Source organism: Panthera pardus, unplaced genomic scaffold, assembly GCF_024362965.1.
Source record: "Panthera pardus isolate Hobbes unplaced genomic scaffold, ASM2436296v1 HiC_scaffold_6, whole genome shotgun sequence".
Lineage (NCBI taxonomy): Eukaryota > Metazoa > Chordata > Mammalia > Carnivora > Felidae > Panthera > Panthera pardus.
In genome coordinates, this window is record NW_026526991.1 from 111,833,402 (window position 1) to 111,855,638 (window position 22,237).

The following is a 22,237-nucleotide window of genomic DNA, read 5'->3' on the forward strand; positions in this document are numbered from 1 at the left end:
AAGTTACACTTAAAATACTTAACATAAGAGCTATTCGAGGTCATAACAGGCCACAGAACAAAAAATATTTGGTCAAAGTTGAGCACAAGACATTTTGGAGGATGCCCTTAAGTACATTTATTTCAAAGTTGTTTTTCCACAATTTCATTTCAGAATGAAAATAAAAATAAAAATTTCTCTATAGCAGTTTTAATATTAAAAGATCACTGTCTTCCACAAGAGTCCATTTCCAAGCTCTGAGTTAGTTTTCTTCCAGGTAATAATCATTTATTCTTTACCATTTGGCAGGATCAGCTTATTAAGATTCCAGACCTAGGGTAACCATATGCCATCGTTTGCCTGTACAGTCTCACTTTATGCCTGCCCTAGCTTTCCAGGTTAGATGATAATTTCAATGGTCAAACTACCTGTGTTCTATAGAATTTAACATAGCTTTTCTATCCCTACCAAATACAACAGAGTTTGATGGCTCTTCATTTTATACAGCTATTACTCCAGTTAATATGATTTGCCTAAGATGCATTGCAATGTCTAAAAATAATTTAAATTTTAGTCACACAGATGTAAAACTTTACAATGTTAACTATTGCTGCCCATCTTAATCTTTCACTTAGGATGAATTTCAAACACCAGAGTTTGGATTATAAAAAAGACAGGTATGGAGGACAATTCTGAGACCAAAACGGTAAGATAATTAATGATTAAAAAGAAATATAATAGGGGTGCCTGTGTGGCTCAGTCAGTTAAGCAGCTGACTTCGGCTCAGGTCATGATCTCATGGTCCGTAAGTTCGAGCTCCGCACTGGGCTCTATGATGACAGCTCAGAGCCTGGAGCCTGCTTCAGATTCTGTGTCTCCCTCTCTCTCTCTGACCCTCGCCCACCAATGCTGTCTCTCTCTGTCTCAAAAATAAATAAACATTAAAAAAAGTTTTTTAAAGAAATATAATCTGACAAACAGATTTTTGTTATTTTTTTTTTCATTTTTTTTTTGTGAGTGTGTTATAAAATGAATTCCAATATTGAAGTAAAGAGAATAGGTGGCTGCCTGTCCTAAATTAAGGGTGATATCTCAAACTCAAACATGATTTAATACTTTTATTAGGTATTTCATTTTAAATGACTGGTTAGAAAATAGTCTAACACTCTTCTGGAAACTATTTTTGAAGATATGTCCTATAGGACTGTTGTCATTAGGCCACTGAAGCATAACAATTGTTCAAGTACATGATATAAATTGATGTTTTACAAACATACTGAAGCTATACACAAATCACCACTCCTGTCACTAATATTACCACACAGCTATAAGCAGAAAGCAAAATATTTTTAAAGATTTTGAAATGTTTATTAGGGGATATCATTAGTCACTTGATTCTACACAGATAAATGATCCTATTATAACAATAGACACAAAGTGTGGCAATCTCAAGAACAAGGCCTTAAATACAATACAAAGAATATAATACAAAGTTTATTTATAACCATACTTCCACATACAAGCATTCCCCACTTATACTGGCTCCCAAAATCATAAAGAACTATTGAATAACACCATAATAATTCTGCTGAGGGGAAACAAGAATGAAAAATACTATAAAGGCATGTAAGCAGTACTGTGTTCAAGCTCACATCAGCCAAACAGATAGCTCTAAGAAGTGGAGACAGGCATACCTTCAAGCCCTGATGTTTGTTTGGATTATAAAAGAAAAGAAGAGGAAAGGGAAGAAGAGGAGGAGGAGGAGGAGGAGGAGGAGGAGGGGAAAAGAAGAGGAGAAGAAAGGAGGAAGAGGATAGTCTATGGAAGGCAGCCTATATTCACATAGAATATAATAATGATTTGCCCTATCCCTGTTCTTTGGTAAATTATCAAAAAAATATATGTTATGTCTTGCTAAATTTGCATAATTTGTTGTCCACTTTTAATTAAGATTCTTTCTAGTTATTATCACTCCATGATAAAACACTACAATATAATAGTATATGTATGAGCACGTATTTCAACAGATATGATGTAAGCAGGTTGACAGTATTCTGCATTACAGTCTTCAATATTACTGAAGTAATATAAAGAATAAATCTCTTGGGGCACCTGGGTGGCTCAGTCAGTTGAACGTTTGACTCTTGATTTTGGCTTAGGTCACGATCTCACGATTCGTGAGATTGAGCCCCACATCCGGCTCTGCACTGACAGCAGGGAGCCTGCTTCAGATTCTGTCTCTCTCTCTTTGCCCCTTCCCTGCTTTCCCTCTCTCTTTCTCTCTATCAAAATAAATAAACATTTAAAAAAAAGAATAAATCTCCTCTTGCTTGCTAAAGCATCTGTTAATTCTGAAGATCTGAGCATTGCATCCTTTTCTCACCAAGCAAATAGATGTATAAAATCATAATCTGTTATGCATATCATCATAGACACCCTTTTAACACATTGTCATCCAGGCAAAATTAAAGATTTCCATTGAATTACTGCCCAAGTAAGATATTTTGTCTGTTTCTGTTCCAAGTCCTTCTTTTTTTCAGCTTTCCTTATTAACTCCATCCATTTTCTAAACTGTCAACACAATCCCCAAGGCATTTCCCTCCTTCCTTAGGAAAAAAAATTCTCTTGTAAGTATTGATATATACACTGAACTTTTAATTATCAATGGAAATATAGAGGAGGATGCATTTGATATTTTTATCTGCAATAACAGAAGATGTGGAATGCATTCCTATATACAAGGAAAACAAAAGATCTAGGATTCAAAGTATATAGTACAATCTTAAATGATTCTAAAAATTAACTTTATAGGAAAATTTCAATATAGCAAATGTAAAATTAACATTCAAAAATTATCAAATTTTTATAAAAAATTATAATTAGCATTGGTCAAATTCTTCATTGTAATTAGTTTCAGCTAGAAGGAACTAGAAAGGAACTCAAAAATTAGAAAAGATTCAGTAAAAACAAATAACTAAAAACCTGGAAAAATTAAATGTTAAGATACTAGAATTATTTCACCTGGAGAAAATAAGGCTGGTGGACTATTTAGAAATAGTTTGTAAATGCGTAAATATACCTTACACTGAAAATGTTGACTAGCTACAAATAACAACTATTGTTAATACTGAAATAATTAAAAATAGGACTTAAACTATAAAATAAGGAAATTATATGAAACAAAAAAGGGAAACTATTCTAACACTAGAAAAAACAAATGGTTGGCTAATAAGGATGATAAACATATTTTCTTTTGCATGGCCCTGGTAGATATTTCCCTTTCCCTAGTTGGTAACTTGGCAGAGATTCTCAAAATCTTTCACTGATACCTATAATGTTGGACGGTGAACTCCCTCCAGATGCTCTTTTATTGACATGTCTACTTTCCCTTCCTCAGGGAGTTTCATAGTTACAAAATCATCTATTTTTCTCTGCACCCCTCCCAACTTCTCTATAAATATATAAGCTAGAATGTGAATAGGATCCTTTCCCTAGAGTACTCTTATCTGTCAAGTTATCTCTAGCCCAAACATTCCTTGTGAAAATGAGTTTGGAATATTGCATGTATTCTGCTTCTACTCTGCTTGTAAAGTTTTTTTTTTTCTGATAAATACTATTATATTGTAAAAACATACATTGTGTACTAAGTTGTATATGACTTATCTGGATATTATAGCTTTTGAAAACAGAAATAGTTTGATTGGCCACCACTGAGGTGGGAAATAAACTCACTGGAAGCTTTACATCAAACTGTTGAGTTAGAATGGCCAATATCTCAGTGGCCATATTATATATAGTCACTAAAGCCTCAGAGAGGAAAATTACTTTGCCAAACTATAATGGCTAGAGCCCGCATAGCCACAGAGGTATGGGACACCATAACCTTGAAGTAGGTAGGACAGCCACATAGTCCATAGACCACTGAAGCCCAGAAATGGGGGAAGATTTCTTAGAAATCCTGGAGCCAATTTGCTATAAAAGAAAAATCTGGAGCAATAAACTTAGAAGTAGGTGGCTACAGCACCTTATTTACTAAGGTAAAATCAAAGAGGCTAGGTCAGCAAAGCCAATACTGAAAGTTAACAGGCCAATACTAAAGCCTGAAAGGGACTTAGAAAAATTGGATGGATAAGCTACTTTGTTGTTGGCCTCTCTTGAAACTGAAGGGAGAAAAACTATCGGGCTGATACAAAATTTGGAATGAACAGTTAACACATATAGGACAAACTGAGATGGTGCCCTGACCTTTCTGGCTCTCCAGAGAGTGAGACTCAAGCATTCCTAAACTGGCTATGTACTGAATCTTACATGTTGTGTAGAAATGAATTAACATAGCAGGGCTGAGACTTTTATCCTTAAATAGGCCTATTTATAAGATTGGCTCATGGCTGGCATCTAGGAAGCTGCCGGGGTTCCCACTATTCCCAGTACTGATAAGAGTGGCTCACTGTGCCAAAACTGTACAAAACAGTGTGCTTTATCCTGAACACCTGCTTTCCTTCTGGGAGTATGTATTTCTAGTATATTGTAGGCACAGGGTATCTATATGGCAAGCTACCAGTAAAAAAAACCTGGGTACTGAGTCTCTAATGAGCTTACCTGGTAGACAACATTTCATGTGTCACAATTTGTTGCTGGAGTAATCAAGCATGTCCTATGTGACTCCACTAAGAGAGGACTTTTGGATGCTTATACCTGGTATCTTCCAAACTTTGCCCCATATACCTTTTATACATACATATTTATATATATTTAAATATAATATTCAAATATTATATTTTATATATAAATATATTTATGTTATATATAAATAATATATTAAAATATATATAGATAATTTATTGTCGTTAGCTAACATACAGTGTATACAGTGTGCTCTTGGCTTCGTGATTCATCACTTACATAAAACATCCAGTGCTCATCCCAACAAGTACCCTCCTCAATGCCCATCACCCACTTTCCCCACTCCCCTTCCCAACCCCATTCCCTTCCATCCTCAGTTTGTTGTCTGCATTTAAAAGCCCCATATACTTTTCGCCTTTGATGATTTTTCTTTGTATCCTTTTGCTATAATATCATGATAATGACTATCTGCTGAGCCATGTAAGTCCCCCTAGTAAATCACTGTACCTAGGGATGGTCTTGTAGACCCCCAACACAGTTGGTATTAGGAGTGGTATTCACTAGAATGGCCTGCAGATGCACTAAAATACGAAGAAAGCATTGTTTGGGAAAAGAAATTATGAAAGGTTGGGATGGAATATGATTAATTTTAGGTGGCTATGAAGTCATCTATGGTATGAAGTAGCAGCTGAGAGGTAAAAGTTTACCTGTAGAATTTGAAAATAATACATCCAACTCCAGGAGAATTGGCTTGCTGGACCCCCTGGCTACTTTTCTGGTGAAATTAAGGGAAAAGATGTAGCCTGGGTGAAGTCTTTGGTGTTTGTTCTCTCCACCAAGTGGGAGGATAAAGGGCCTAAACATACTCAAAGGTGGGCTTTGGATATGCCAAGGGCTGTAAAAACCAGTTTGTAGTCACTTTTTCCTTCAGATGGAAGAGAAAAAGTTTAAATCAGCTCCTAGTGCTGAAGCAAAGCTTTAAAAAGACCAAAGGGGAAAAAAGTGGAGGTGGGGGATAGGGTTGGGGTGGGGGGGGGGGTCTCTAGTCTTTTCTTCAACCCAACCCTGTTAGTGCTGTAGCATTGCGCCCTTCCCCTTGCATTCCAGCTTAGATCTCTAATGTTAGCCCTGTAAATGCTAAATGTATTGCTAGTATACATTTGAAATGAGTAAAAAGGACAATATTTTTAAATGTTTATGTATTTATTTTTGAGAGAGAGAGAGAGAGAGTGGGGGAGGGGCAGAGAGAGAGATAGAGGGGGACAGAGAATCCCAAGCAGACTTCGTGCTGTCAGGGCAGAGCCTGATTGGGGGGGGGGGGGGGGGGGGGGACTCAGACTCATGACCTGAGATCATGTGAGATCATGACCTGAGCTGAAATCAAGAGTCAGATGCTTAACCGAATGAGCCACCCAGATGCCCCCCAAAAGGAGAATATTTTAATGGCTTTGTATTTTGTAACTACTGCATTGGTATATGATAAAAATTGATGTGAAATGCTATATTTTTTAATTTCATAAATGCTAGAAGAATCATCCTGATGAGGGAAATCTGCAAAGAAAATGTACTAATGAAATTCTGTTGCCAAGGGTAGCTTGGAATTTAAATTCTTTAGATATTGAAAATAGGTTAATATTCCATAATTCATGATTTTTGCCAATTGAAAGCTCTGGAAAAGGAAAGGCAACAGGGGCAAGAGAGGCAATCCCTAAATGAAAATACACTTTTGGAGTTTTAAATGGAAGCTTCTGGTTGCCAATAGGGTCTTGTAAAATCAGACATTTGACTCTTAAAGCATGATAATTTTCTGACCTGATGTGCATATTTTTGAGTGAGTCAGTTTGGGTTGTAAGACTGACAAGGAAGGTTTGGTAATGCCTTGATTGCCATTTGGACTTGTAATAGGGCTCTCTGTCTCTATAGCATCTCAGCTTTGCTACTAATAAAAATAAAAATTAATTAAAGAAAAAAAGCTAATTTGAAGATCCTGATTGCCTGGACCTGAAACCTGATACTGTCTGCTATAGGCTGTTCCAGCCTCAGCATGGGTTGTTCTAAAGAATGAAAAGCAGACATGGGCTTAATCAGACTCTGGGACACTTACAGATTTAGGACACCTGTCTTTTGAGTTCCTAAACTCTCAAAACATCATGTGTGTAGACTGGACCATCTGGATCACATACAAATATCCACAGAAAAGATCTTGTTCTCTGATGAAACCATCTTAAATTCAGCTGCTTATCTACTCTGTGTACAGAGACTAACTGCCTCCCTCACTTTCCCTGCTGAAAGTTGCAAGTTGGGAGAGGTACATCTCAAAGGACTGTGGCCACTGCATGCTCTTAATAGATCAAACTGTCACCTCCCTCTATCAATGTTGATTATTGTGTTTGACTTGCTAGATTAGTCAAGAGTCAATTTGCAACAATGGACTGATACTCTTACTCCACTTCTCTCACCTGTCTCCTCACCTGTGGTATACACACCTTAGTAAGTTGGTTTGACTATTAAAACAGTTGTTAACACCGAGGGATTGATTGTTTTTTCTAGGCTGCTCACTGGATAAGTGATCAGAACATCAGAGATGGGAGGTTATGGCAAATCCATTTTGAAATTTTTGAAAATTCAGAATTTGCCCTAATTTCCAAACATGTTGTATCTTTCTGGTTAGCACACACAAAAATGCTTTTCTGAAAAAATGCTTTTGTCCTTCTTGAATACAACTCTCCTTATCAAAAAATATGGATGAAAGTAGAACATGATTTGGGAAAAAATGTAAAGTTTTGATTACTAAATGAAAACACTGATTTTTGTAACACCTGACAAAAAACAAAACCCCAGCACCTTAGGAGGCACTAGAAAGGGGGAGGGTACTAATAACCTTTGTTTTTCAGAACTATTTCAGAAGTTTTCCCCTCTTTCTGAAGGAAAATGCCCTGTGCTACCTTTCCACAGTGCTGAGAGCACTCTGAATTCAAACTGACTGCTGAGACCTAAGATCACACCTGACAGTGCTGATTATGAGATAGCAGGGGGTGGCCCAAATTCTGCACTTCCCATGCAGAACAGCTTCAAGTGTCATGTACACCTTCTAGGTAGATTAACTGGTGTCATTCACAAGAAAGAGTGTTTGGAACTGACTGCTTTTGAGCAGTCCTTTTAAAACAGAAGGACTCAACTAAATCAATCCTAAGGTGGGAGGCCACCTGGGGGCCCTGTTCACCTCTACTGCCTAAACTAATGTAAGTGCATTTGGGGTGCTCTAACAATTATCAAGTCTTTGTTTCCAGAGGTACCATGTGTCTGGGATTTTATATTTCTTTTATGTGTGCCCTGACTGTCATGATAAAGTCTCAGTCCTAGAAAGCCTTCTTTCTTTCTGTCAGCTTCAACTTACTGGCCAGAGTTGGACAGTTCCTGAATTAGTGCTATAGGTAAGGTGAAGAAAAGATCAATATAGAAAATGCCACTTGGCATTCTAAGATGGGATTTGTTTTACTAACAGAGGCCAGGACTCCTAAAGGTTATAACTGAGACTAATAATACAGGTTAGTCTCACCCTAGAGGATGGGAACTCACTGATAACAATTTTACTGTAAAAATGTGTTGGCTACAGGGGTGTACTGCACAAAAAAAAGAGTGAGCCCAGCAGGATTAAGACTACTTAGAATTACCTGATTTCAAGGTTGAGTCTTGGCCAGCGTTTAGGAACTTGGATTTGGTGAGGGTTCCTACAATTCCAAGAACTGATAAGAGTGGCTCACTGTGTCAGACCTGTTTGTACAAATACTGTGATTCATGAGAGTACCTGCTTTCCCTCTGATAGCCTGGAATTTTAGTAACTGGCAGGTGGAGGGTGCTACATGATTAGTCTCAATAAAAACCCTGGGCACCGAGTCTCTAATGAGCTTGACATTTCATATGTATTGCCATAATTCATTGCTAAAAGAATTAGGAGCATCCTGTGTGACTCTGCTGGAAGAGGCCTCTTGGAAGTTTGCACCTGGTTTATTCCAAATTTTCTCTCATGAAACTTTTTCCTTTACTGATTTTGCTTTGCAACCTTTTGCTATAACAAAGTATAGCCATGATAATGACTCTAGATTGAGTCCTATGAGTTCTGCCCCTGATGGGAATGGTCTTAGGAACCCCTGACACACAGGGCTACTATTTTTGTACTCTATATTACAAACAATTTTGCTGCTTCTCTTAGATTATATAACTGACATGGAAGTTCTGAAATACTAAACCGAGAATAGATACACAGCCATGCTGTTTGGACAACTACCCTATTGGTCAAGTACCTGAACTTGGGATGAACTGTGCAAACCTACCATTCAATAATATTCCATATAAAAAAAGTAAGCATAAATTACTCTCAAAACAAAATTTGACGCATGCAGGGATGCTATGGAATGCCAATATGTCTGGTTAAAAAAACATTGGGCACCATAGTTGACTATTGAAGCTTCAACAATGAAAAAAACAACTGTACCCCCTACTCAAGTCTTTGTCATTACACCAGCTACTGAATACATTGCCACCACTACAGATACATGTTGTAGCAAAACATGCAACATACCTTTACTATTCCTTCTTGGGAATATTTGAATTCCTGACATACATTTTTAATAGATGGAATAAAACTAGCACAATGCTAACTGGTAGCAATTTCAAGACATTCTATTACATAGAGGACAGTGGCCCAACACTAAAGAAGTACTGCTTGTTTTCTAGGCATATCTGATTAAAGATAATTCTAAATGAAAACACAATCCAGGTCCTGTCATTCAAATGAATTTTGGGGAGGGGATCATTATTTGGACAGTACCAAGAAGACAAATTTATTGGCCCTGCAGCCCCCAGCCACAAAGGACTTTCTTCTTTAGGTACTGATCACATCACATTCTACACATAGTAACTCTTCAAAGTATCTGTATCACAGTAACTAATTTTAAATGGAAGCTCCCACATTAAGAAGTTATGGAAGAGTTTCAGGCATCACAAAAGCAAGTTTTAACTTTATATCTGCCATATTCTTCAGACTCATGGGATTACAGATACATGATGTAAGCTAACTTTTACTGACTGGAGCTTTTGGCAACAATACTTCAAATTATTTGTCAGCTCCTGGATCTCTGAACTCAATTACTTCTTCCCACTGCTAAATATCACATGCCTTTGGCCTATTACTGGGCCTTAATGTGGCACATTTTCTCACTTTTCAACCAAACATTCCTATTCCATGATGGATCTTCTCTAAAATCTCATAAGGTGGTACAAGTCTGGGAAAATTCTATTAAAAAGGCAACTGACTTAGCACATTCAATCAAGGGCCAATCCTAGTCCTTAAGACCTTGGCCAAATTAACAAAATATGTCCACACATTCACTAGACACAGAGATACTCCCCTGCTGTTTTAACCAAATCACTGACTTAGACCTCTGCTTACAAGATTTGCCACCAGACAAGAAAACGATTCACTGATCCAACAGCCTCTCTCAAAGATCTTAAAATCTAATGAAGTGCTGCATTTGTCCACCACAATAATGGTAAGTTGTTAAAATCCCATGAAATTGTACATTCTTCAAAACTAGGTGAATTTCAGGCATTGTTCATAGCCACAGAGTACACTCTTAGATTGAATTATACTTTCATTGCTAATGGTCTAGTTGCATGGGTCAGGTCATTAGGCCACCCAGGACAAAACTATTAAATACACATACTTTCCCTACATTTTCCCTGAGACGTTCCCTACACAAGGAAATAGGTAGAACAACTTAAGTAACAAACCCAATCCTTATTTTTTATGTGTACATTGCCCATGAGAAGGAACTAAATCTAAAGGAAAATATCTGAAATGAAAAAGCCAATCAAGAATGTATGACCATCATGTCTACTATGGACTTGGGGCCATCTTCAAATCTATACTGCCATGAAGGAATAAGATGTTTAATAGGGAATTTATCTAGAAGACAGAAAAGCCACTGTTGCCCATCAACTCCATTCTATTTGCCATCTAAGTCACTTTCTTTAAAAACAACCTCTGTAGCACTTGTCAATCCAGCTTCCCCTTGTTGTTTACAAGTTATAGGCTGCCATACCCTGTAAGGGCCTCTCTGCAATGGTTGAACTCCACTGCACTTTGGAAATAAAGAGTGAAAGAAAATGTTGTTTCAAGATAAATAATATATTCCCCTTCTTTTTTTCACTCCCTGCTATGATCTCAGTGGAATGGACAAAGCACACTGTTCATTTAAAAGATGGACATTGTGTTTGCATCATATTCTTCTGCAAGCATCCTCTTTTAACCCTGCAGGTGACTTCTGAGGGAAAATAGTAACTTTGGGGTCCCTGCTGAATTTATCATTGCATAACAATGACAACCTCATCTCTAGGAAGGAATAACAGATCTCAATTTGTCAGGTGTGAACATACCTGACCTTGGGAAATGGTTGGAGAGGGGATATCAAGGGAGATAATGAATAAATTTCTCTCTTACTGCAGATATTATATAGATATTCCAAAAGGGCCATTTTTGACCATTCAGGAAGTAAAGCTTATAATGACTCTGTGTGTTTGTGTGTGTGTGTGTATGTGTGTACACATGAGTGCATGTATGTGTTTATGCATCCATGCTGGTTTTGCACCCAAACCTAACCCACCGTGGACCTTACTGGCATCTTTCTCCCAAGCAATACTGTGGAAATCGTTATAAGAAACCGGTGTCAGCCAGACCTAATGAAAAGACGTATTAGTAAGACCCCAAGACCAAGAAGCGGACAGAGGAAAGACAAATCTCTGTTAGGGGATGGCCCTGGCGGCTCTCTCCATTCTCCCTTTTGGTTGTTTGGCAGAACTGGCTCACCAGGACTGTTGAATGGAAAAACAACTCTCACTGATACCAGTTATGTTAATATACAAATGCTTACTCCTCCAGGAGTTACCTTTTTCTAACAAGACCATTGCCCTAAGCAGCCCTAAGCACTGTAACATGATTGACTAGATGTTCTCTATCCCCTCCCAACTCCTCTATAGTTTTGTAGTGTTATGTGAGGAGGAAATCCCTCTCAGGAGCACTTCCTATGGAGAATTCAATGTGCTTTTCCAGGGAATAATGATAGTTTAGGAGATATTGTACCCCTCACTATTTCTTCATTTGTAAGATTTCCTCTATAAAATCTACCTTACACCTACAATTGGGGCCACTAGTAATATGTTTCTTGCACAACCATTAACTGAGGAAATTATAAAGTCTCCTTTAGAGTTTTTAAAAAGGTAAGTCTCTATTTTTAGTTTATTCTGGTAAAAATTGGAAAGGGGCAAAATATTTATTTCTTAATTAGATAATCTCTTTTCTTGATACATAATACCTTCCTTGATCACCCAATCTAAATTATCCTCCCCTGTGACTCTATCAGAAAGGGAGTTTTATTATCTTCATTTATTATTCTTTAAAGTTATCTTGTTTATGTATTTCCACTTGTTTATTGCCTCTCTTTCCCACTATAATGTAAACATCACAAGAGAAGAGAGCTTATTTGTGTTATTTATCAGTAAAATCCAATGTTCAAAAGAGTACCTGACATACGAAGGTGACAAAAATATTTGTTGAATGATTAAGTTTAGTGAATAAATGAATGAGTAAATTTAATAGCTACTCATCTAATCTATGAAGGAAAAAATGGACACATATTAATACCCTTTCTCTTTTGTATTTATGTTTTCGTGTTTAATAAATTTAATTAGTATTGGGGAAGAAAGTTGTAAAAAAACATTTAGAAAAAAGTTGGATGTGTAACTCTTAAAAATAAAACACCAAGAAATAGTTAACATTTTCATATCCAAAAAGTGTAAATTTCAACGCCATAAAACATTTAAGAAAAGCTAACACCACATATGATATGAAACATAATTACTAACATCTATTGTGTTGATTAAATATTTGCCATTAACTCATTCCCTAAACCAAAACAAAGTGCTCAATGCTGTAAAGCGCAAAAAAAAAAAAAATGTACTTTATTGTAATCAATACCATATGTCTGTTCAGGTGGGATCTCCTTGCTTCACTCCCATCCACTCTCTGAAGGTTTGGGAGACTTTTCCAAAGAATTTCAGAAATTCTATTAGGATCTAAGAAGTAACCCAAAATGAAGTTTGATGAATAATATTATGTCATGGGCTTAACAGTTTGAATTTTTATTATATTTAGCAATATTCAACCTACAGCTGTTAAGGGAAATGCTATAAAACCTATCAAGCTAAAGCAACCTATTTCATGTCCTATCTCCCATTTTCTACTCAGTTTAAACTTAAAAAAAAATTACTGGTCTCTCCCTGGCACACTATATAGATTCTAAACACCCTTGTCTTTGCTTCAACTGTTCAGTCCACGCATAACACCTTTTCTTCATATTTCCCTGTCAAAATCTAACCCAGCTATCTTTCTTAAACTAAATGCTGTTACTCTCAATACAGCCAGAAACAACTTTTCCTTCTTTTTGGTGCATCTCTTGGTAACTTTTTATTGAAGGCATCTTCTGCATTATAATGTACTTATTTATGTACATGTCTTGTCTGTCTTACTAGAATATTAATGCATTGAGGGCAAAGATGATACAGTTGTCATCTTTGTATTATATATATACATAATACCTAGCTCAGTGCTTTGCACAGCATGGACACTCAGTCCACATTTCCCTGTTTGAACTAAATTTAATGGAAATAATCTTCCTCCTGAAGTTAGGGAATACTGTATGAATTAACATTAATAAGGGAAAAAGCCATTTAAGAGGAATTTTTTGATATTCATTCTATGACCTTTTTCTGTTCTTAATGTCCTATATTCCCTATCATCCTCAGTCCACTATTCCCCATACAACCCTTCTTTCATTCTTCCACTTCATATTACTCTTAATTGTGACTTATTGGCCAATAAGTCTGGGCTGGCCAGAGTAGTAACTCAAAGTAACACTATCATAACCCTTCTTCAAGATTTTTCCAAAAGCTCATACACAGTATCTGAGACTGCCTTTACTATGCCTTCATAGAAAGTAGAAATTCTATTTAAAATAATTTCATTTAAGCCAATATTTCTACATTCTGAGATTCACCAAATGTATAGTCTATCAAATTCAGCAACAGCAACTAAGCATTCAATATTAAAAAAAAAAACTTATATGAAAAGTTATCACTTCATGTTCTTCAGGGTGACAAATTATTAGCTTTCCAACATTTTCAAATCCTATACTTCACCATGTGTCCACAGAAAAACTACAGTAGTATGCCATACTCTACCATAATCTTAACATGAATATAAGAGTATCATGCTTTATTTGTTTCTATTCCTACAGTTCATAAGCTGGTTAAGTTCCAATTAAAGTTGAAGACAATTATTAATAATTTTTCTTATATCTTATCACATAGTCATAATACTGACCATATATAATCATAATGTGAAGTAATAAATGACAAGAACTCTACCCATAAGTTTATAAAGCAACAAATAAATGTCTAATCTTCTCCTGATATATCAAAAAAATACTTTTAAAATTTAGTCGCTTCAGACATTAAACTGGACCTTTTCAAAACTTCTGGCCATTAATCATTAAATTTATTACCTAATTCTTGCTAATTCATCTGGGTCTGTAATCTAGAAACATTAAAAATAGTAATGAAGCAGAGAAATGCACACTACTGGATAATACTTTCTTCTTTTCTGTATGGCAGCCAAGGTCAAAATTAATAATTCAAGTCAATGACTGAAAAGAAATATTGACATAGTTTATTCTCATTGAATAGCTACCTAACTTATTGACAGAATTTGCTGTTTCACTAATCTATGTGGTTCAGGATTTCTGTTTCTTGACTGGTTTGTGAATAGGTCTGTGAATCATAACATTAATCAAACAGACTCACTCACTAGTGAAAACTGTAAGATTAATTGGATACATCAACCAACTCAATTATTTATGTGCATGCAAAAATGAATGATTAAGCAAAAATGAAATGCAAAAAAAATTTTTAAGTGAGTTGTTTCATGTACAGAGGTCATGATTCTGAATGAGGTAAGTAATCCCACTCATAAGTGTTTTTCCCAAGATAAAAAAAAATGTTCTTACACAAAAAATCATTTTTTTAAAAAGGGTCATGTTCAGTTTCTATATGAAAATTTAATTGTTGTTGGGGCAGGGGGCACGAGGGAAAATGGCTTTGTACATCAGATCTGGTCCTTAGCGTACATTTTTCACTTAAAAATTTGTATTTTCACAGTATCCAAAATTGTCAATCTTTGACAACATCTACAGTTTAGACATTAGTTTCAAAGAGTACAATATTGTAAGCAAAGATATAAATCAATGAGTTTTATGATACTGAATTTAGAATGGCTATTTTGCCATTTAGGCACATAAACTGACAAAGATTAAAAAATATTTTTAAATGTTTTACCTTTTGTCAGCTGGGCTTCCATTTGTGAAAATTGAGATCTGTAATAAAAATACTAAATTTAAATACACTAAATATGCACATCAAATGTTTACATTAAATTATTCAGAAAAATATCATTCAAAGCAGGTTTTGAAATATGACAATTTGTAAGATTAAGGTGTCAAAAAAGCTAAGAAATTACCATAGTTGGCATTGGAAGAAATATTTTAGAAGATGAACTACTACAAAAATTATATTTCTAAATGAAAGCAAAGAGGGCTTTATATTTATAGTAAATAAAAACTATTTAAACATATCCATTACATAATTAAATATATCCATCACATAATTGTTCAATCTTTTTAATATTCTTTTGAAATATTTATACTTCAAATGCCAATAGTATACTAACATGGTGATACTAACACATAGTATACTAATATGATAGTGCTTTTTTATAATTTAAAAAATTTGTAGGGGTACCAGGATGGCTCAGTTGGTTAAGCAACCAACTCTTAGTTTTGGCTCAAGTCATGATCTCACAGTTCATTCCTGAGATGGAGCCCTGCACTGGGCTCTGTGATGACAGTACAGAGCCTGCTCTCTCTTCCTCTCTTTCTCTGTCCTACTCCCCCCCGCCCCACCAAAATAAACAAATAAACTTTCAAAAAGTAAATAACTTGTAAAAGTATATTGAGAATCCATGCTCAAATCTGGATGGAACTGGAGAGTGTGATGCTAAGTGAAATAAGCCATACAGAGAAAGACAGATAACATATGTTTTCACGCTTATGTGGATCCTGAGAAACTTAGCAGAAATCCATGGAGGAGGGGAAGGAGAAAAAAAAAAAGAGCTTAGAGTGTGAGAGAGCCAAAGCATAAGAGACTCTTAAAAACTGAGAACAATCTGAGGGTTGATGGAGGGTGGGAGGGAAGAGAGGGTGGGTGATGGGTATTGAGGAGGGCACCTTTTGGGATGAGCACTGGGTGTTGTATGGAAACCAATTTGACAATAAATTTCATATATTGAAAAAAAATGAAGTCTAAGACAAAAAAAAAAAGAAACAAAAAAGAGAATCCATGCCCAAAATATGCTTATTGAGGTGTTTGATCAAAAATGTAGGAATCTAGAACCTCAAGAGTGTGATTTTATTAATAGATTACCTCTTGGGAAGAGAACATGTTTTCCTGTAGCATAATGGGGATACTAGATTTTATCCCAGGCCTGAATTTTACCTAACTCAGTTTCTTTCATACAGAGATTAGCTAGCTTTATCCTTACCCACCTGTGGCAAAGACTTCTGGTGTTCAACAAACTAATTTTCTTTTCTTAAGGCACATTACTAGTCTACATTTCTAAGTCCCTCCTGCAATTAAGTGTGGTAAATTAATTATGAGAGAAAATGATGTGTACCCCCTTCCGGCCTGGTCGGTGAAAATGACTCATGTCTGGTCTTTCATCTTCTTTTCTAGTAGCTGGATGTCTATGCCCAATATGGCCCAGCAAGCCAATGTAAGATGTCAAAACCTCCATATACCAGGATACCTGAATCAACCTATAGAGCAGGACTCCCTAACACAAACACACCTGAACTTCCCAGAAGTATTTACATGAGAAAATAAGTTTCTATTGTACGTGAGTCATTGCCTATATGTGACAAGAGTTGGCCTATATACTAAGTAATATACCACCGTGGGTTTTCATATGGCTTATGTAGATAACTAGACAGAAATAAATGATAATAAAGGCTAACATTCACATAGTCCTTCATGATATACAAAAGCATTTCATAAACATTATCCCATTTTATGCTAACATTCTTATACAGTATTATCATCCTCCATTAACTAAGAGTTTTATAGAAAAATATGTTTTGGGGCGCCTGGGTGGCTCAGTCGGTTAAGCATCTGACTTCAGCTCAGGTCACGATCTCATGGTCCGTGAGTTCAAGCCCTGCATCAGGCTCTGTGCTAACAGCTCAGAGCCTGGAGCCTATTTCAGATTCTGTATCTCCCTCTCTCTCTGCCCCTCCCCCATTCATGCTGTCTCTCTCTGTCTCAAAAATAAACAAAAAAAAAAATTTTTTTTAAGAAAAATATGTTTATATCCTGATACATAGAAATGATAATAGGTCTTACCTTAACCTCTGCTTTAAAAAAGACTACTACTACAATAAGCAGCTTTAGAAATAGGCATGAAAACAAAGAGGAACTACTTCTGACATATGTCATTAAGATGTAAATATGACAGGCCTTTTATGTATGTAATCTAATGTTCAGTGGTAGGAGTTCTAAATATTTTTCTTTCACTCCTTTTAGATTTTAAGTTTCTGTCACTAGTGGCACAGAGTGATAAGCTGGGAGATTCTGGCACACATACACATAAACTCTCATTTTGAAAACAACAAGGAAGAACACTAAAGAATATGAAATACTATTAAAGAAATGAGACCTGACAATAGCTATACTGCCACAACAAGGACAAGCAAAATTGTCTTCTCTACAACTTTGCTTTCTTTTCTTGAACTCTTCCCATTATTTACCAATAAAGTTGCTTCTGTGTAGACTGTTTTACTCTTCTAAGGCATGAATCTATTCTGAATCTATTATATTGATAAATCTATTGATCTACTATGAATCCACTACACAGCAGAAACAAAAATAAATTCTTCTTCAAGAGTTTTTTCTCCACAGATAATAGCTGTACTTGCAGTGAGCAAAGCATAACACATCTACTTAACAAATCATTATGTTGTATACATGAAACTAATACATTGTGTGTCAACTGTACTTCAGTAAAAAGATAAATGTGAAGAGAGCTTTTCCCCATAGTTTTGCATTTATATTTAATTTTATTAACTTATAGCAAATTCTCTTTAGTCTATGAACTCCTATTTTTTTCTGGCTCTCAAATCACAGGTGTTTATTAAATGATCATTCAAAACTAATACATATCTAATTTATAAATTTGTATTCGAGATAATGAATTGTAATAACCAAATGTAAAAGGCAAAAAGTCCAAGCCAAAACAAACAAACAAAAAAAAACAGGGCACAGGATTTTTTAAAAAAAACATATACAAATGGAGTAAACAAAAATATAAAAGACAAACTTCTTACAGCACATATTACCATTTTTCTTTCTTGTACTGTTTCCTCTATTTTGGGAAATTCCTTACCTGTGAATGTTCTTGGATTTTTGCATTTGTCTTTTGTCTACCTGAAGCTGTAACTAATGCTTCCCTTGTCTCTTTTTCCAATGGTATATGTTTTGAATCTTCAACTTTTATTTTGCTAATACCCATTTCCATTGTTGTCTTGGTCTTCTCTTCACTATTAAGTAATTCTTTCTCTTGATTTAGGAAACGGTCAAGTTGATGCTTAGCGCTTTCAGCTTCCTGTTTGTAAAAAAGTAACCACTTATCAAGCATTTATTTGTGACATTTTTCTGACAATATTACAACTTTCAATAATCTCACTATATTCACGTCCACATTATTTTTCAACTTTATTTGTGCTAAGTTGGAGGAAGCTAAATTAAACCATGGCTATAATACACAGTTTAATCCATAATTAAAATTAAAAACTGTGAAAACATCTTCCACTTTGAAGACTATTATTTTTTTTAAATACCTATTATTTTTTTAAAGCTCTAATTATTATAGAGGCATAATAAAGAATAAAAGGTATATATTATAAAATGTGATAGACTGTAACCAGGATAATTAATATCTATAATATCAAATAAAAGAAAATGTGGAAAATAATTTTTTCTAGAATATAATTTTTCTTTAAAAATGCCACTTTTAATAATTTTTTAGTTACTTAGATCAACAAAAATAAAGTTCACAAATAATCTCACCATAAACAGAAAACTCACTGTTAACATTTGATATATCTTTTTTCATTGTTTCTAAATATAACTAATACATATATGTATTTTTAAAATTTTTATCTATACTGGGTTCTACTATACATATACAATATGTTTTCTATTAAATAATGTTATAGATATGTTTCAATGACAATAAATAAACATCTAAATTAGAATAGCTAATGAAAGTACGTTTAATAGTATATTTTTATTTAGCAATATTTTTTATGAGTGGACAGTGGTAAATTTTTGCTCTCAAAATTTTTTATATTATACTTACTTGAACAAAACCACTTTACACTCTTTTCTTCTTTATGATAAATTTTTATAAGTGCAATGATTCAATGAAAGGCCTATGTCATCCTCAAACTTTTGCTGTGTATTTTCTTACAGAAAAGTATTAATTCATAATAATAGAGTAACGTAAAAGATTACTCAATTCAACATACATCCACAAATACTAGACATTTCTGTTCCTAAGATTTTTACCGAAATGGTAGATAAAAAAAAATTCTACCCACTATTATTTTAATTTTCATTTATTTGATAACTAGTGAAGTTGAATATATCCATAGGCATTTACTACCCTTTTGTGTTTCTAAATTACCACCTGCCTAATCGTGTCCTTTGTCTATGTAGGGGAAGGGCTACTCATAATTTTCATATATTTGTAAAAAATATTCATATAAAACATTTTCTAAAGAATTGCAATTCTCTTTATATCTCATGATTTTTTACCATATAAAAGTTTTAAATTTATAGTAGCCAAATACACTAACATATTCCTTTGTTAGTAACATAATGCTTAGAAAACTTTGCTCTAGCCAAGACCATATAACTGCTACCCAGTATTTCTTCTAAGATCTTCATACATCATTTATTAATTTTGATTCTTAAATCAACCTACAATTTATTTTGGTGTATCTCATGAATACATGAGAATTATTTTTTCATAGTGGTTTACTTTTTGTGACTATTTTACCTTTGTATGAAAAATTTTCTTTTTATTTATTTTTTTAATATGAAATTTATTGTCAAATTGATTTCCATAAACACCCAGTGCTCATCCCAACAGGTGCCCTCCTCAATGCCCATCACCGACCCTCCGCCACTTCCACCTCCCATCAACCCTCAGTTTGTTCTCAGTTTTTAAGAGTCTCTTATGCTTTGGCTCTCTCCCTAACATTTTTTTTCCTTCCCCTCCCCCATGGTCTTCTGTTAAGTTTCTCAGGATCCACATAAGAGTGAAAACATATGGTATCTGTCTTTCTCTGTATGACTTATTTCACTTAGCATAACACTCTCCAGTTCCATCCACGTTGCTACAAAAGGCCAGATTTCATTCTTTCTCATTGCCACGTAGTACTCCATTGTGTATATAAACCACAATTTCTTTATCCATTCATCAGTTGATGAACATTAGGCTCTTTCCATAATTTGGCTATTGTTGAAAGTGCTGCTAAAAACATTGGGGTATACAATCAGTGCTGCTATACATCAGCAGTCCTGTATCCCTTGGGTAAATTCCTAGCAGTGCTATTGCTGGTCATAGGGTAGGTCTATTTTTAATTTTGGGAGGAACCTCCACACTGTTTTCCAGAGCAGCTGCACCAGTTTGCATTCCCACTAACAGTGCAAGAGGGTTCCCGTTTCTCCACATCCTCTCCAGCATCTATAGTCTCCTGATTTGTTCACTTTAGTCACTCTGACTGGTGGGAGGTGGTATCTCAGTGTGGTTTTGATTTGTATTTCCCTGATGAGGAGTGACGTTGAACATCTTTTCATGTGCCTGTTGGCCATCTGGATGTCTTCTTTAGAGAAGTGTCTATTCATGTCTTCTGCCCATTTCTTTACTGGATTATTTGTTTTTCAGGTGTGGAGTTTGGTGAGTTCTTTATAGATTTTGGATACTAGCCCTTTATCTGATATGTCATTTGCAAATATCTTTTCCCATTCCGTTGGTTGCCTATTAGTTTTGTTGATTGTTTCCTTTGCAGTGCAGAAGCTTTTTATCTTCATGAGGTCCCAATAGTTCATTTTTGCTTTTAATTCCCTTGCCTTTGGGGATGTGTCAAGTAAGGAATTGCTGCAGCTGAGGTCAGAGATGTTTTCTTTCCAGCTTTCTCCTCTAGGGTATTGATGGTTTCCTGTCTCACACTCAGGTCCTTTATCCATTTTGAGTTTGTTTTTGTGAATGGTGTAAGAAAGTGGTCTAATTTCATTCTTCTGCATGTTGCTGTCCAGTTCTCCCAGCAACATTTGTTAAAGACTGTCTTTTTTCCATTGGATATTCTTTCCTGCTTTGTCAAAGATTAGTTGGCCATAATTTTGTGGGTCCAATTCTGGAGTCTCTATTCTATTCCATTGGTCTATGTGTCTGTTTTTGTGCCAATACCATGCTGTCTTGATGCTTACAGCTTTGTACTAGAGGCTAAAGTCTGGGATTGTGATGTTTCCCGCTTTGGTCTTCTTCAATATTATGTTGGCTATTCGAGGTCTTTTGTGGTTCCATACAAATTTTAGGATTGCCTGTTCTAGCTTCAAGAAGAATGCTGGTGCAATTTTGATTGGGATTGCATTGAATGTGTAGATTGCTTTGGGTAGTATTGATATTTTAACAATATTTATTCTTCCAACCCATGAGCACGGAATGTTTTTCCATTTCTTTGTATCTTCTTCAATTTCCTTCATAAGCTTTCTATAGTTTTCAGCATGCAGATCTTTTACATCTTTGGTTAGGTTTATTCCTAGGTACTTTACGATTCTTGGTGCAATTATGAATGGGATCGGTTTATTTGTCTTTCTGTTGCTTCATTATTAATGTATAAGAATGCGACTGATTTCTGTACATTGATTTTGTATCCTGCAACTTTGCTGAATTCATGTATCAGTTCTAGCAGACTGTCAGGTTTTCCATGTATAATATCATGTCATCTGCAAAAAGTGAAAGCTTAACTTCATCTTTGCCAATTTTAATGCCTTTGATTTCCTTTTGTTGTCTGATTGCTGATGCTAGGACTTCCAACACTATATTAAACAACAGTGGTGAGAGTGGATATCCCTGTAGTGTTCCTGATCTCAGGGGGAAAGCTCTCAGTTTTTCCCCACTGAGGATGATATTAGCTGTGGGACTTTCATAAATAGCTTTTATAATGTTTAAGTATGTTCCTTCTATCCCGACTTTCTCAAGGGTTTTTTATTAACAAAGAATCCTGAATTTTGTCAAATGGTTTTTCTGCATCGATTGACAGGATCATATGGGTTTTTTCTTTTCTTTTCTTTTTCTTTTCTTTTCTTTTCTTTTCTCTTCTCTTCTCTTCTCTTCTCTTCTCTT

The 22,237-nt window shown here is 35.2% G+C and overlaps 1 protein-coding gene across 4 annotated transcripts in view; it reads right to left on the minus strand.

Annotated features, from left to right (window-relative positions):
- LOC109276311 (coiled-coil domain-containing protein 7-like) overlaps positions 1-22,237 on the minus strand; it is a 270,114-nt gene that overhangs the window by 123,024 nt on the left and 124,853 nt on the right. For 3 of the 4 annotated variants that reach the window (XR_008419683.1, XR_008419681.1, XR_008419682.1), the window contains 3 exons: positions 18,209-18,427; positions 15,052-15,089; positions 12,638-12,735 (listed from right to left, as the gene is read on the minus strand). Coding sequence is in view for 1 of the 4 variants with exons in the window: in XM_019465186.2 (XP_019320731.2) it covers positions 12,729-12,735; positions 15,052-15,089; positions 18,209-18,427 (264 nt within the window). In the remaining 3 variants the exon portion in view is untranslated. Of the gene's footprint in view, positions 1-12,426; positions 12,736-15,051; positions 15,090-18,208; positions 18,428-22,237 lie in introns of those variants that run through there. The other variant, XM_019465186.2, reaches the window with a different exon arrangement.